Source organism: Bombus flavifrons, chromosome 8 (assembly GCF_040668555.2).
Source record: "Bombus flavifrons isolate JBK064 chromosome 8, iyBomFlav1_principal, whole genome shotgun sequence".
Taxonomy (NCBI): Eukaryota; Metazoa; Arthropoda; class Insecta; order Hymenoptera; family Apidae; genus Bombus; species Bombus flavifrons.
This window is the reverse complement of record NC_138449.1, coordinates 13,149,382-13,166,754: the sequence shown is the minus strand read 5'-3', so window position 1 is coordinate 13,166,754 and position 17,373 is coordinate 13,149,382. Positions and strand designations below refer to the sequence as shown.

General features: G+C 33.7%; 2 protein-coding genes across 3 annotated transcripts; one reads left to right on the top strand and one right to left on the bottom strand.

Moving 5' to 3' along the window:
• Positions 1-243: 243 nt before the first annotated feature.
• Positions 244-7,392, bottom strand: LOC138182424 (NBAS subunit of NRZ tethering complex). Of its 2 annotated transcripts, none has more exons than XM_069118247.1 (14): positions 7,222-7,392; positions 6,888-7,122; positions 6,403-6,821; positions 5,939-6,322; positions 5,646-5,856; positions 5,349-5,569; positions 3,704-5,286; positions 3,323-3,622; positions 2,971-3,259; positions 2,581-2,901; positions 2,105-2,507; positions 1,075-2,024; positions 869-991; positions 244-791 (listed from the first exon to the last, which is right to left on the bottom strand). In XM_069118247.1, exons 1-14 carry the CDS (start codon positions 7,306-7,308, stop codon positions 516-518), a joined length of 5,802 nt encoding a protein of 1,933 aa, XP_068974348.1. In that variant the 5' UTR covers positions 7,309-7,392; the 3' UTR covers positions 244-515. The 2 variants fall into 2 exon arrangements, with proteins under 2 accessions (XP_068974348.1, XP_068974349.1); XM_069118248.1 differs by having other exon boundaries at positions 5,349-5,566.
• Positions 7,393-7,541: 149 nt separating this feature from the next.
• On the top strand, positions 7,542-10,041 carry alien (COP9 signalosome complex subunit 2 alien). Its single transcript, XM_069118249.1, has 9 exons — positions 7,542-7,768; positions 8,097-8,291; positions 8,361-8,486; positions 8,561-8,728; positions 8,799-8,973; positions 9,055-9,193; positions 9,278-9,494; positions 9,574-9,714; positions 9,786-10,041. Exons 1-9 carry the CDS (start codon positions 7,715-7,717, stop codon positions 9,903-9,905), a joined length of 1,335 nt encoding a protein of 444 aa, XP_068974350.1. The 5' UTR covers positions 7,542-7,714; the 3' UTR covers positions 9,906-10,041.
• The last annotated feature ends 7,332 nt before the right edge of the window (positions 10,042-17,373 follow it).

Genomic DNA, 17,373 nt, shown 5'->3' with positions numbered 1-17,373 from the left:
TTATAAGTTCTTATTATGAATATAATTGAATATTACGTTTGAATTTTAAATTAAACAGTCATGGCTGTGCGCGCATTTATACATTATTCTGCTTACTTGAAATTTTGTTGCAAGAAATGCAAAAAGAAATATTGAATTTTTGTAATACATGTAAATCAAGCCGAGTTCTACGTCGCAGTTTTTCAAGATATTAATTTATAAAGATGATTACACAAGGTAGGGATAAGACATTAACTATCAACATCTTTTTTGAATATTTATATTTTAATATACATATCACGCTTATACTTACAAATAACACATTGTACAAAATAAATATTCATAGTATGTACATATTAATTTTAAGGACGTAGATGCAAATCTAGAAGCTATTAGTTATACTGTTTTCTTACCTCTTTTAAAAAAGTCTTTTACATTTCACGAATAAAAATATTCATTACAAATTTTAAATAAGTCATCTTTTGAACTTTTATCTCGTGCAAGTTAAAATCATAGGAAGGAATGAATATATGTATTTATTTCCTCATTAGAAGTTCGCAACAAGTACTAAATGTAGATAAAGATGGTGGTATATCTTCCATCAATCTAATTATGCATAAGGCATGCGCTATATGCTTTCCTTTTTTTAATTCTTGTATAAGAATTTCTGCATTTTCCTTTACATTTGTTAGAGATCGATTCACAAAGACATGTTCAATGATTCGATCAAATATTTCGTGATTCGGGTCGAAGTATGCCGTTAAATTTTTCAAAAATAACATTTCTAGTATCGGTGCTGACAATGTTAATTCCTAAAACATAAAATAACATTAGTAGAAATGTGTAAAATAAAAGCATGAACTGTGTTGATGTACGTGCTTGTGCATACTTTATGTCTTTCCATAAGAATATTTACTGCTTCTTCGTGAAATTCTGAATTATCCATATCCAACCTAATATAAATTGCGTGCTCAAGAGGAATTTCTTCTGTGTTCAAAAATTCTTTGAGTACCTAATACAAATAAAAAAAAATAATTAGTTATATTTAATAAATTGGTTATAATCTAATAAGTTGCATTTTAATAAGAAATTTACATTTGTTGAAGATAATGCTTCTATTAATTCTTTATATTCTTCAAAACTTTGTTTACTATGTTTGTTTTTATCTTTTTCCATAATAAAGGCATTAACTAGTTTCATCATTTTTAAAATTGGATGTTTATTAACTTTTGTATATTCAGAATCTTTAAATTGTGGCCATTGTAATAACAATTTCTTTGCCTCATAAAAATGATCAACATTCCTTATTTTACTAAATATTTTTTCAAAAACTTCAAAGCGATCTTTTTCTGTTGCACATTCCCCTATATCTTTTATTAGAGAAGTATTATTTTCTATACACAGTTCTTGATTTAAAATATCTTTTTTGTTCCCTACGTTTTCTATTATATCTTCATCTGAAAAGTTGCCCCAATTATCAGTCCATTCTATATCATTTTTGTCATTAGTTTCAGATGAACTCATCTTAATTTTATCTTTCTCGTTACGTCGCGAATTTTCTGTCGAAATTTCTTCTTCTTTTGATTTTCCAGTAGATACACTTGAACTTTGTGTTTGAACAATATTGAATTCATCTAACTTTTTATGATCTTCAATCTTATCGTCGTTTTCCGTTTTAATGTCGTGATGTAACTCAAGAAATTCCGTCTTACTTATTCCGCAGCTTTTAAATAAACATGCTTGCCAATATTCAAATGGTTTATAAATGTCAGATTTTTTGCATTTGTAAGCTGTATTCATCGTTTTTAATATTAAACTCAATGGATCAAACGAATATAAATCTGTAAAATGATAATCTTTATATGTGCTTTTGTATAATTCCAAACAATAATAATACATTGAAGTTTGTATGTATAGCATTGTTTGTGGCAGTTGCATTAAAACATTGTGTATTTCTTCTATATACTTCTTATGTACACTAAATAAATACGCCATGCCTAGTAACCAATCCTGTTGTATAGTATACTTTGTACACTCTAAAAATACTAAAATAAAAAAAGAAATTATCATTTATCCAGTATTTAACTTATATACATTTCCGTTTAGGTGAATACGTAATACTTACAGTGATTAATATCACTCACTTCCAAACCATAACAAAATGTTTCATTCAACATAGTTATCCTCAAAAGAGCACGACAGCATTTGAGCTGCGTATTTTGCAAATCTGGCATTGAATAATTTACGTATTTCGTGTCGAGTTCACTAAGTTTACAATTTTTATGTAAATCTTCATAAAAACATGGGAAACTTTGTATGTCATCATCTTCTATAGGATTTTCATATCTTGTGTCATTATCCTGATTATTTGAGAAATTAAATTTTAATCTAGATTTCCAAAAATTTGTGTCGCTTATATTTTTTATTAAACTAAATGCTGAATCTTTCATAACATTTGCAGAAGTTTTTACTATCTCAGTAGAAGCTTCCAAAACTTTTGGGACAAATTCTTTAGTTTCTATTTGCGGCTGTAAATTGACAATATTTTATTATAGTTCTATATTTTTCATTAGAGGTGGTATTTTTTAATGAATTTCTTACAGTAGTTAATGCATCTATAAATTCATCTTCACTATCTGCGTCTTCACTATCATTGAAATCATCAGATAGTAAAGCAGAAGGTATCCACAATTCTAAATTTTTATGTAACATTTGTATTTCTATTAAATATATTTGATCTAGTGCTTTGCTTAGCATATCGCTAGGTCCATTGTTTATTGCAAACCATAAACATTTTTGCCTAGTTTTCAGATCTTCGTAATCTCCACAAAATCCTAATTCTAAAGCAACTGTCCAGGCAGGAATATAGTTATTTTGCATTAATTGCTGACAGGTAGCAGCACAAACATTAAAGTCCTTTACCTATTATATTATATTATAGATCAATTATCAGCAATTAAATATTAAATACTAGCTTTAAAATAACTCTACCTCAAGTGCTTTTTTTGCAATTAACTCCAAAACCTTTCCTTCCCGCATTCTACTATTATTCCTCTCTATTCGTAAGTAATTCGCTAACGTTAATAATCTCTGACGACTTTTATGAGCATCTACCCTCTTATTTAAACAGTCCTTTATCAACTGTAGTCTGTCTTGCATTAATCGCACTTGAAGTGGTAATATATCAATATAGAATTCATTCAAAATTTGAAGCGAGTTAATGAGATCGTACTCTTCTTTTATCTGTGCATTATCATCTATGATTAGATGAAGGCAAGCTCTGAAATTATATTATTTATAAAAGTTAAAGTAGGGAATCAGTGCAGGAACTAAAAACACTTACCGAGCTAATTCCATATTAGAGTCAGTTAAGGATTTTGAGCTATTAAAATACTCCTTACTAGCATCTAAAATTAAATTCACCGTTTTTTCATAAGACACTTTCAATAAAGACTGTTCATTTTTCTTAGTCTCAATTAAAGCAGTGCAATTTTGTATGTTAGATTTAACTCCTGATACCAAACGTGCTGATACACAGATTTCAAAACAAATTTCTATGTCGAGACATGTAAAAATTAGACCATGAATTTCTAACATTTCATTTAATAATTGAGCCCATTCTTTTTCATCTGGAGGTGGTACTCTTAAATTAAATAGAGAGCATTTTGAAATACAAAACATTCTTATAAAAAGAATATTAAAAAATAAAAAAATGCCTAGTCACCTTTTGTTTAAACTCCTTGCCATTTGAATCAGTAGTTGTTTTGCAGCATCAGGATTACTCTTATTTTTTCGCAGTACATGTAGTGTAGTTTTAACGCCATATTTATTTAAAATTTTTGTACATTCAAGTTCTTTATCAAGCTCTTCTAGTAGACTGTTTATGGCATCTATTCTTCTCATTTCACGGTCTTTGGCGATGGAATCTACAATACGTGTTGCTTTTTCATACATATTAGGATCATTGCAAGCGTATATACAATCTAACGCTAAAATCGCAATATTCTCTATCATTTGAAGAATCTCATCATCTTGAGATTGTTTTAAATATTCAAAAAGTTTAACTGGTAACTTTAAGTCTTCTTTACTAGTAGACACTAAGTAGTCACTAAATAAATGTCTCTGTAATTCTCCGCCCAGATACTGACTTCTTCTTTTTATAAATGATAATAAAAAACTTTTTATATCATCAACAAAACTTTCTTCACTAGTCATGCTCATTAGCAATTTAATTTTTTCCAAATTAGATAATTTTTGTAATTGATCTAAAGATAGATCTTCTATATAAATTTTGTAAATGATATCGTCTAAAGTTTCCAAATCTAGCAACAAATTGTCTAATCCATTAATATTATGTAATTTGGCAATTTTTATTAATTGCAAAGCATTATCAATCATATAACTATTCCTCTCGATTTGATAAGCTCGCGACTCATACCATTTTTGTAACAATTCTGGTGTAAGTAATGTGTTTCTATATATAATTAACGATGGATCATATTCATAAAGTGATTGTGATTTATCATCACTTTCTAAGTTAATTATCTCATTGAATTCAGCTTTCTCAGCCCAATCTTTTTGTCGTAATTCACGCTGATCAAACAGAAATAATTGTCCATCAATGTCGCATTCTGGTAGAAGTTTTTTATACTTCAATGGATTTAAAGTCTCTGGAAAGAAACTAATAATAGCTAACCAATGAGGTAACAAACATTCACCATAGTAAGTGAACATAATTTCAACTCCCCGACAATCTCCATCCTTTGCAAATTTAATTGCATTTTCAACAGCTGAAAGTTGTCGAAATTCTTCGTAAAAGTTTTTATCGTACTTTAACGAGGAATTTAAAATAATTTCGTATGTAAGTAACTTATCTAGATGATCTAGAAGCTTCCTTCTATATTTAATTAAATCCTTTTGAGCGTCAGATAAATGTTTAATATCGATCTTTTTCAGCACTTGATTTATTTTCTGTATCTGTCTTAAGCTTATACTAGCTTCATCCATTTCACTCCACTCTTCATCAGTATTATCTATTATAAATTTTCCATTGTCACAAGTTCCAATTGCTACTAAAGTTTCCAGGTTAGCACCTTTTAAACCAAAATTTAATAATTCTCTTGCTGCTTCGATAGTATCTGGAACTCGAGTAATGCATTCATGTAAGACCCAAGACCTTTTTGTAACTTTACTCAAATGTTCTTGAATAGCATTTAATGATAATTCAGATTTTCTCCACTGTGTCTGATATACCAAATCTGTATCCAAATTATATGTATTTGCTAAAGCCAATGCTTCTTCATATTCCTATAATACAATCTTTTGGTTACTTTAGTTTCAGCTATTTTGAATTTCACAAATACTCATACCTCTATATCAATTTTTCTTGAATAAAGTTCTTCAGGTGTAGTACTTTTAAGTCCAAGGATTCTATATGTTCTAAATAATACTCTTGACTTCTTCTTTTTAGGCTGAAATCTTTCAATGTCAGTGATAGAATACAAGGTACTTTGCATTAAATTCGTTGTATAATTTAATATACTAGCTGGTTGTAGTTCATCACTTTCTTCTTCACTTTCTGAAGAGGCTTCTTAAAAATTGAATTAATATGTTATATTATATGTATAGAAAATATGTACTTTCTAATTAAGAACTATAGCACAAACCTGATGTTTGACTTTCTGTGTTAGATTCTCTGTTCCGTTTTTTACTTGTTATGTATGTTTCACAATCAAGACATAAAAAACCTCGATCTGAACCAAGTTCATGTATTTGTGGTTGCCCAGCTAAAAATTCAGGGCTTGAACCTAAAAGATTCTTTAAGTCGGTTGTAGAACATACAGAAGTGGATCCAGAACATCTTGTAATTATAATTGCCTTTAAAAATATCAATAAATTAAAATTAACATGACCATGTATTTAAACATATGTGTATGTACATTTAAATAATAAACATTACCTCTTCTGACCACCAGCCAATATCTATTGGATGGAATTCAGTAACACCTGGTGGAAACTTTTTTGTTTTTGCATGTCCTAAAGGATTAGGTATATTAAAGTCTGGTTGCTCTGATAATTTCCATTTTCTTTGTATCAACAAAGTTGGTAATCTCCATAAAGATATTGAACCATCTGTATGTAAACATGTTAAAAATCTATTATTTGGAGAGATTTTTACTTTAAATATGATAGATTCTGGTTGCAAGCTTAATGTGGGGATAATGTTCCATATGGAAAATCTTGACTTAGTTTTCGATTCATCATCAAAAGTAAATGACAACTTGCAATATGGATATTCATTCAGGGGTCGCCAAGATGTTAATCCACTGTCTGAGGCTGTTGACTGTAATGTTTTATATAGTTCAGGATGTTGTACTTCCTAAATTGATATATATAAAAAGTATAAAAAAGTACATTAATTACCATTAATTTCTGTGATATGGTATTTCCAGCAACATAAAATAAGCTGTGTTTTTCATCATAAACAACAGCATTTATTCCATTTTTATAAAAAGTGCCAAAAGAAAATTCATAATTTGCTTCAAATTCATTAGTTGTTGAAATGTGATATGATTTGAGTAAACCGCTGTATGTGATTAACATAAATTCATAAGACCATTTGTCAGGCTGTGTCCTTGGTTTGAGAAATATCATAGAAGCTATTGCATCACCAGCTTCTAAAATATGAGGGTTTTGGGATATTGTTTTTGGACTGATATTAAAAATATTATTCCCCAGGGCATTGTAAAAGGAAGCATAACCATTGCTAGATGCTAATACTAAAAGTGTCCCATCTGGACTCCAAACTAGTTTACGCCATTGTGGAAAAGCATCCTTTGGTACTAAAATAATAAAACATACATGAATTTTTGAAGCCTAGGCAGATTTAAGAAATCATATGAATTTACCGGAAGCTTTCCCAACAACTGAAGAATATTCATCTTTTGCTTTTCGAATTTCTATGACATTTTCTTGTAAAACAGCAAGTAAACGTCCATGATCCCCAATTGCAAATTTCCATGGTAGAGTAAGACTAATTTGTTGTGATATACTTTCTGGTAAAGAATATCTATTATTAAGATATCTAAGTGCATTTTTTATTGTCCCTGTCGTAGGCAATATTACAGAATCATTTTTGCATTTCTGAAATAGATATTATATTATAAATGCGTAAGAATTGTAGATGATGTAGAATGTGCCTCATTCCAGATTTCTTTTGAACAAGTAACAGTGTAAACTTACTATTAATTCTGGCTCTTGCTCGCGAATAAAATATTCTAACAATTCATAAAGTATTGGTTTATTTGATGATTCGCTTGAATTAACCATTTTGTAATCAGAAACATAACCTACTACGTTGACGAAAACATAGACCTGAGGTGGGAGTTAGGAGTGAAATCAGTCAGAATCTGATAAGTCACTAGTCAACGTCATATTTTTGAAAAGCAGATAAATAAATTTAAATGAAAATTATTTGAATATTTTCAAACATGTTAGTGGAAAACTTTAATTATCAAAAGAATTATGTATATGTTTTGTTAAAAATAATTTAGAATAATTGAACAGTATTGATGTGGTCAGAGCTTGGTATCTCTATAGAAGTTGCATAAAGCACATGTGTAACACAGTGCATACATGTGAATTTCAAAATACAAACTTGGTCGTGCTTGCAGTTGTCAACAGGATTGCGTGAACCTTTTATTTTTACAATTGAAATTTCTTAAATATTTGTAAAATGTCAGACGGTGAAGATGATTTTATGTGTGAGGAAGAGGAAGATTATGGTCTTGTGAGTATTTGTGTACTTAGGAAGGAAATGTTGATATACTGAGAATGATTTTGGTTAAGAAATAGGTTAGAATTTTGATCTTGACGTATATGAAATTTAAAAATAGTTCAGAAGTATCTTGTAATGTTTAAATAATAGCAAATAATGTTGCTTAGATTTTGTTTAATAACAATAAAGACGTTGAAGTTATATCATAATCTAAATTTGCTTAGGTTATGCTGATGCTTTCAAGATGACACTTTTTATGTTTTCTTTGCTTAGATATGATAACTGATTGTTTTAGAATAAAATCAATTTCAAAATGATATTGTTTTTGTAATAATTTTAGGAATACTCTGAAGACTCAAATTCAGAACCTGATGTTGATTTAGAAAACCAATATTATAATAGTAAAGCTTTAAAAGAGGATGATCCAAAAGCAGCTCTACAAAGTTTTCAAAAAGTTTTGGATTTAGAGGGAGGAGAGAAGGGTGAATGGGGTTTCAAGGCTTTGAAGCAAATGATAAAAATTAATTTTAAATTGGTACATCATCAGATTAGTGATATATTTATAAGATATACTTATATTTGCTACGATGCTTGATTCTTTCAGGGTAATTATAAGGAAATGATGGCAAGGTATAAGCAATTATTAACTTACATTAAAAGTGCAGTTACTAGAAACCATTCAGAAAAATCAATAAATTCCATATTAGATTATATTAGTACCTCAAAGAATGTGAGTAATATACTAATGTAAATTATAAACTAATTTAGATTTCAAACATATTTGCTTCTTATTGTATCTTACAGATGGAATTATTACAAGATTTTTATGAAACTACTTTAGATGCGTTAAAGGATGCTAAAAATGATAGGTTATGGTTTAAAACTAATACAAAATTGGGGAAGTTATATTTTGATCGATCAGATTTTAACAAATTAGCAAAGATATTAAAACAACTTCATCAAAGTTGCCAGGTAGAATTTCTCTAATTATATTATTAAATGAGAATTATTAGTACAATACATATGTATCCCATTTTATTAGACTGATGATGGGGAGGATGATTTGAAGAAGGGTACGCAACTTTTGGAAATCTATGCATTAGAAATACAAATGTATACAGCACAAAAGAATAACAAGAAATTAAAAACTTTATATGAACAAAGTTTACATATTAAAAGTGCTATACCACATCCATTAATAATGGGTGTCATTAGAGGTAGTATACTTCAAATTGAAAATGGGATTACTTAAATATATCTAATAACATAAAATAAAATTTTTTATTTATTTATAAAAGAATGTGGAGGAAAAATGCATTTAAGAGAAGGTGAATTTGAAAGAGCACACACTGATTTCTTTGAAGCTTTCAAAAATTATGACGAATCCGGATCACCAAGACGTACTACATGTCTGAAATATTTAGTTCTAGCAAATATGTAAGTAAAAAATTAAACAGGTGAAATAACATATTGTAACATTAATATACTCTGCTGTTAATGCTTAAATGTATATAAAAACAGGCTTATGAAATCTGGTATCAATCCATTTGACTCCCAGGAAGCAAAACCATACAAAAATGATCCAGAGATCTTGGCAATGACAAACTTAGTAGTCAGTTACCAAAATAATGATATTAATCAGTTTGAATTAATTTTAAAACAAAACAGGAATAATATAATGGATGATCCTTTCATAAGAGAACATATTGAAGATTTATTACGTAATATACGCACACAGGTATATACAGTACATGTACTCTATATGTATCAGGAATTTCGAAAATCTAAACATAACATGTATTTACGTAATTTTGCAGGTTTTAATCAAATTAATTAAACCATACACTAGGATTTACATCCCTTTTATAAGCAAAGAATTAAATATCGATGTATCAGAGGTTGAAAGTCTCTTAGTGTCTTGTATTTTGGATAGTACTATCCGTGGTCGTATTGACCAGGTAATGCAACAAATAATTTATATCATTTAAAAGTTATTTATTTGCTTCATCGTATATCAAATTGTATACAGGTGAACCAAGTGCTCGAATTGGATAAAAAATCAGTATGCGCGGCGCGTTATAACGCTCTTGATAAGTGGACAGGACAGTTACACTCTTTGCATTTAACTATAGTAAATAAGATGTCGTAAAGAGCACGATGCGCGTGAATTTAAAATAACATCGATCTTAAAATAATATATTGTATAGTATATCATAAATACCTGTCTCCGATTATATGAAAAATAAAATCTGTTGTGATATAATAAACTTAGGATTTTAATACGATTCGCTTATTATACCTTCTCATTGTGATATTCTTTCTTGTTACTTCTTGCGTTTATCTATTTATTGTATACTATGAATCAAATCAATTCAAGTCAATTCATTTATAACGTTAGTCACACAGGCTATGCTATCTTTCTATAATTATTGATTTTCTGCTAAGTTGGTATCAAGGGTATTGAGTTGTTTCAAAAATATCACGAGATCATGAACGGATGCGATGTTGGGGATAAGCTATAGTTCCTTGTTTGCTTCCGACACGATACTTTGTCAAGTGTCGGATCTCTTGAATTCTGTCCAATCAATCAAATTTAGAGTACGTTATTTTTTGCATGTCTATTTTTCGATATACAAGTATGAGAACTATATTCAATCGGTTTCTTTTCTGCAGTTTTGCATTTCCTTAAAGATCGAGTTAACAATTAACAAAAGGAGAGTTACCTTATTGCGTCTTTTTTTGGTGCATGCTTATTGATTTACATGTATTATTCAACAAAAAGTTGTTACAGTTTCTTACGTGCAATGACGATAACGAAACGTCAGATATAGATTACTTATTTGTTGATCGCATTATCGAAAGTAGTTGATCAATTTCTTGAAATTTCGAAATTCGTAAGTTTCAATTAACGAAATTCTATTTATCCGTTCTAATTTCTATGCAAGTTCGATACAACTGAACACCCTGTAGAAGGAAATGCTTCAACAGAAGGATGACGAACGTGCCGTCTCGGTGGAACTGCACGACTGGTTTTAGCTCCGTTTCAAGCATTGTTATTCAGTCTACGTTCGCGCCTATGTAAATGTTGGTTAACCCCAGGCAGGACGGGCGGCAGGGTCCCTAGGCTCGTCCTACATCCTCACTGCTACGGGATGGTATAATCCTCTCGTCCTCGAACAGGTTCATCCTCATCCTCGCCACGTTTAAGGTGGCAGCTTGCAAAGCCACGGAAACTTACTTTGTGAGAAAATCAATTTAGAAAGTAAAATCAGCAACAAATATAGTGGATTGTTGATTTTCGTTTTCCATTTCGTAAGATGGATATTTTCATGAGGATGACTTTCCTTATTTCAATTTTTACGATTAATTGTCAGAGAATTATTCCTGTTCTTATGATTTTCATAATATTTAAAAAATCTATGAAAGTTTTGGACGATCGCATTTCGAAGTATAGAGAAGTCATCTATAGAAATATCCCGATGCGTTTCTATGTATTTTCATATTAAGGTTCCAGGGAGTGGTGGTTAGAGCTGCAGTCGGCGTGATTAGCGGGCATGCGAGTAAAACGACGTCGACGATAACGACTATGTCGACGGAATCCCAACGTTAATTGGCACTTGCAATCAAAGCACAGCTCGAAATATCTACCGGTATTCACGTGGCTTTTCCACAGATTTTGGAATGAAACTTTCCTCGAAATCTTCTCAACGAAGAGATAGAACTCGTGGAACAATCGAAGTGATTCATCCTTCAGATTGCCAACGGTATTCCTCGGACGATCGATCGATGATTCAGTATTAAGATTCCTTTGATCAAAGTTGGAAAAAGGAGGAGGAAAGTTTATTAAGTTTATCAACCCTTTCGAGTCTCGATGATGCTTTGATCTGGGAAGAATGATACGAGTTAGAATAGTGAGTGATTATTATAAAGAAAACTCTTTCAGATGAAAATAACATAAAGTCAACAAGAAATCATAGATCCGACTGAACGTTAATGAACCAGTATTTCTCATCTCTTTTTCTCTTTCATTTCCTTTTTTTCTCTAATTCGAACATCACGTCCGTTGCAGGTTCATGTTGCAACGTACACGAGGGACGTAGCTCGTGCAGCTGTGAGTAGATTCCACCCTTTGAGAAGAGTTAATTTAAGTGAAAACTCCATTTTCAGTGTCTCTTCCGTTGGAGGATGCCCCACGGGTCTATGCTGTACGTTGAGAAAAAAGAAATATTCGAGTTTTATACCTCGTTGCCGTGCGCATAACTACAGGGATAGGATATCTTCCACAATTTTGAGACGTCTTACAACGAATTTCGGAAGTTTCCAACTTTTTTCCAGATGGATTAATTGTTAGATCTGGTCTAACTTTGTTAGATAGCCGCTAAAACAACAAGAGGAAAGAATAGATAGAAAGGGGATAGATAGCTGCATCGACGCCAAGACGTTTATTATATCGTCTATTCTATTCCATCTTGGGTGATTAATTTTTAACCGATGGTTGAAAGATTTAAGAATTGAGGATAGTGGTCAACGGTAACAAGGAACGATGCTATCTAATTTTCACGTGACGATTTTTTCTCTGCTATTTCGTAACGCGATTCGAATTGTTGAGCGGAATTCCTCGTGTAAATGTTAAATTTCACCAATTTCTCTACGTAATATTACATTGCGAGGCGAACGAACAAAAATTTTATTTTATATCAGCATCAGCACTCAAGAGGAATTCGTTGCGACGAACGATAATCTTTTTGACGATAATCCCGCAAGAAATAAGTTTTAGTAAAAACGATCGTCAACGACAACTCGCAAGGGGATATACATCATAGGAACAAGCAATACAGTGTTTTTCGTCGTCGTGCGGCGTCACGACGCTATATGTCGGCAGAACAGCATAATTTCTCAAGTATTGTTCGCGCCTCGCGTCGATTTATCCAGCTGCTAAGGTGGGAAAGGTAGGTCGACAATTCCCGTGAAACGTTGGCTGGAATGGTACGACGAAGGGGATTGCAACACATCTGCCAGTTTTTAGCGGCGTTGCCATATATCATAAGTGCGAGTGAAACGTTCAGGGCAGAGAGGGCCACTGGCTGAGCCATCTATCTTATACGGCTTAACTTGCTGTGTATCCGATGTACACGCGTGAGCGCGTGTGCAAACACTTACGGTAAAGCGAGCGAATCGTGTGTTCTTATTCCTACGTGTACGTATACTACATATACGTGTACATATATACATACATACGTACATACATACGCGTATGCGTGCGATGTCGTGAGTTTCGATGTCAAGACAACCATAACGCGATAGTCGAGGATGACGCGAGAACAGTTTTTCTCGGTTACGTCGACAAAGTCGTCTCCTAGGGTCCTAGCAGCCGACGTGTAACTTTTGCCGACGAGTATTCAAGTAACATTGCCTGGAATTGGATAAGACGAATTGGAAAATTGAATCGACTACTTGGAAAACTTTCCATGGATGTTCGTTGTAGAGAAGACAATCGGTTCTAGTTTCTGACGTTAAGATAGTTTTCAGCAAACTGTTTAAAGCTGCATCGTTAACGTTCTCGTTCGAAATATTCGTTCGATCAGAGGACTTTTCCATTTACGACTGCAACGCCCAGAGTGAAAAGTTTGCCTAATTGGAACGCTCAAAATGGAATGAATAAAATTTGGACGTTTTCGTCCGTTGGATAGATGACCTTTCCGGACTAGTTTTAGCGTGGTAGCGCGCGGAGAACGATTTGATCCCGACGAAAGTTTGTTCGATCGATGGGTTGAGTCGACAGAGTTAAACGTATCTATGGCCGTTGTTCCATGTAAAATATACGAGCATCGAGATCAGAAATTTTAATCTCAGAGGAACAGGCCTCGAAGATGGCAGATGAACGAGCGTGCAACTAATCGGGCCGCGAACGCCTGTAAGCCGGATAAAAGGGCTTTGGCGTATTGGAAAATTGAGAAGTTCTGCTTGGGATCATGGGCATGAATTCGCGACATTTACATTTTATGATATTTGTCGAGTCCTTCGACCCTTGTTGCCACCGGCGTAGACATTCCTTAAGCCGAGCCATCCTTTCGTTCTCACACAAATATCCTGCCAAGGACATTCCCCCTTTCTCCAGCCTTTTTTTATCACGCTGTTGTGTATTATTCGCATGATATATGTGTGTCGCGGTAAAGGAAAGAAAAAGATAAAGAGAGAGAGAGAGAGAGAGAGAGAGAGAGAGAGAGAGAGAGAGAGAGAGAGAGAGGAAAAGGACGAAAGGACCACTCGTTATTGAGATAAAACTAGGAAACGTACGTAAGTTTTCGAAATCCGGTTTGGAGACGCTTTAATTTCTTTTTTTGCTATCTTGTTCAGCCGCGACAAATTTTATTTACTGCCCCTGCAAGATGGTCTACTTTTTGCTTGGTTTATTTTTCCTTTTTTCTTCGGAGATAGTAGAAGGAAGCGCCTATTATCACGAGACATTTGTTTCTTATTTATAGGCAAGAATCGTTGAAGTTAATCATAGGAGAACTTCCCTAACGAATATCTTTTTTGTTCCGAGGACCCATTGAATTCGTCGAGCAAATGTATGTACGCTCGTGCCATTCAATTACGGCGCTCATCAATGAAAACGAAAAGAAAAAAAAAATGGATAGGAAAGAACGTATCATTCGCTTCGACGTTATCGCTTCGGCAAATCAGTTGAACTCATGTTTTCGTATCGATTTTTCTTCTTTTAATTTGCGCGGCAATTAGACCGTTCTCGATAGAAAAGCGAACAAATTTTCTCCTTCCTTCCCCTTCTGCGCGTTGTTCCACGGATATTTTTTTTTCTCTATCATTTTTTCCCGTCGATCCCGGTAACAGTATTTCAGCAATGAGTGCGCATCCCCATTAATTCCAAAATAATTACGCGCACGCGTTTGCGTACGATACCGTGGCGGCCGTTATTGTTCCACTGATATCTGGATCGCATAAATACCGATATCCGTTGCATTCATTCGACCCGTTATCGTTGTAACGGCGAATATTTATTACGCAGCTGACCGAAAGGGCTGGCCGTTTACGTTGTTAATTCCATAATTGAACGGATACGATACTGCCATGATAAAGCAACTGGTTTTCCATGGAAAATCTTGTACCATCGTTCTTCTTAAGACTGTTCTTAACGGCGATATGCCGGATAATGAGATTCTGTCGTGTTATCGTCCTTTTGCGGGAAATACAAAATTAACACAGTTACCTGCGTGATTAAAAACGATATATATATATATATGGCACGTGACATAACAAAAATTCTGGGTCAGTTCGATCAATCGACGTTTACATTGCAGGATGTTACTCGCTCAGTTAGCAATCAACGAAGCAAACGACAAGCATCAACGAAATTTTGTACATGTTTTAACAGAGAATGATATTAATAGATTACGGATGTTTATACAGAATAAATTTTGTATAATAAACGTTAGATGTATTTTATATGCCTTTGAATATCACGTTGCAGTCTATGTACTTATATTTTTCCACCTATAAATTTCCTATAGAAGCATAAACATCGGCAGTCTAGATATTAGCAACGATGTAACGCAATATCGTCGTAAAAGCTGTGGGTTAAAGATTAAAGGTTCTTGCCTCTTTGGTCGTTGAATGCGAAATTTTCAATAGACTCGAAGTTTAACAAGGGCGACCGACGAGGCAACGTAATTATCTCCGTTTTAACAAGCCACGAATTATTTCCTGTCGTTGGTCCAATATTCTCGCGGCCATCCATGCCAGGAATGTCATTTCTTTGGCCGTGATAGGGGAGTGTCTCGTCGCAGATATCTCGCGGTATTCGCGTTGAGCAAACTGCTACCGAACGAGTTTTCCATTTGCCCTGGCCGCAATTGATCCGTGAGGCCGCGCCTCGCGCGATAACTATCCGGTGGACTCATTTAAGATAAACTTAGCCGAGGATCAGCGGATACGTGATTTCCATAGAGTTTCCTTTCCACGGCTTGAAATGTACACGAAGGGATTATTACGAAATTATATAGGATCAATGTAACTCCTACGTGCCGTTCACTTCGTGTGTGACGAGTTCGGAAAGCGTTTCGTTATTTCACGTCAGATAATCGGACCCTTCTGATGGTACTGATCGCACGATCTCCTTTCGGATCTCGTAATTAACTCGATTATTAAAGATCAACCTTTTTGGGAAATGAGTTTTCTAAATCCCTTCCCGATTTGTTCATCGCGAATATACGATCGAAATATCGTTCCAAGCTCTTCTTTTTTTCAGACGAAGTGGAAATTACTCCGACATAGAGATTCTTCTTCGAATAAGTTTCTGTTTACGATGGTTAATATTGCCGCGAAATTAGGTCGGAAACATTGCGCTGTGTACCGTACTCTGTATCTCGATCTCGATATTATTCTCTTCCTGTTTCTCTTGGAACGCCGCATCGCGACTTCCGGAATCTACATCGCTTCTACATCTTCCAACATCAATACGTATGCATTATACCTTCCGTCGAAAACAAGCACCTTAACGTAACGCTGTCAGATTAGTTGGAGTTTCGAGCTTGGTAGGTGTTAATTAGGCTAAGCAAAGATTCTCCTGCTTCGACGTTCATGTTCGCAAGGACGTCATTACGAGGGAAGACCGACTGTTCATCAATTATGTTGATTAGCTATTTGGGGAGTTTGAAAAAAGGTCCGCTGACTTCTCCCTTGGAATACTGATATCCAACGATGGGTTAATTATAACGATACGAATCTGCATTACGTGCTTCGAAAAGACGAACAAATCGTTTTTGTTATTGACTCGAGAAGAGTCAGTGAACGTTTATTTACATCTTTCGTTTGTCTATTCGTATATATGTATATTCTCAATTTATTTGTTTATATCTTTGGTTTCTTATTTATCAGCATTCTCCGTTTGTTTATTTAGATATTTAGCTTGTTCAACATCAGAAATGTGTTAATTGCATTTCGCGTAACGTCAGCTACAAACTGCCATTACAGACCCTTTTCGTTCGTGGTTTCGAGTGTACGGCCGTCTTACGCTCCTGGCACATAATTAGCTCGGTTAATTAGACTGCGTTAACTGTCCCGCTAATGTTTCGCGTACCACCATGGTTCTCCGCTCCGTTTTCTCTGCAATTCGACCACTTCGCGGCTTAACCTTGATTCATAAAACGTCGACGAGAGGCTGACGACATTAATCCGAACGGATGATTCCGCGAAGCTTTTAATTGGATTGTAACGCGCTTAATAGTTCGTTTATTACATCAGCGTGTTGTAACGAGATTTACGTCGAGTTGAACTCCATCGTTCTATCTCCATCTGGATTTTCAAATTTCTCTTTTTAATGTCGTCCGTCGCTTTTTTCCCACTATTAATTTTATTCTTTTGTTAAATTGCAATTTATGCAACGACGGACACGTGTAGAAAAAACGCGTGGATCGTTGTCGATAACAACACGGTAAGCTAGTTTAATTTGTTCGTGTACATTTGCTTTTCGTAACTCCTTTGTATTTCATCGATTATTTAGTTTGATGGGTTTTCAGCGATTGGTTCGCTCTTCGTTGCCAATTTCCCACCGCTCGAGACTAATTCTAATCATTTCGATCGCAGAACCAATAATTTTG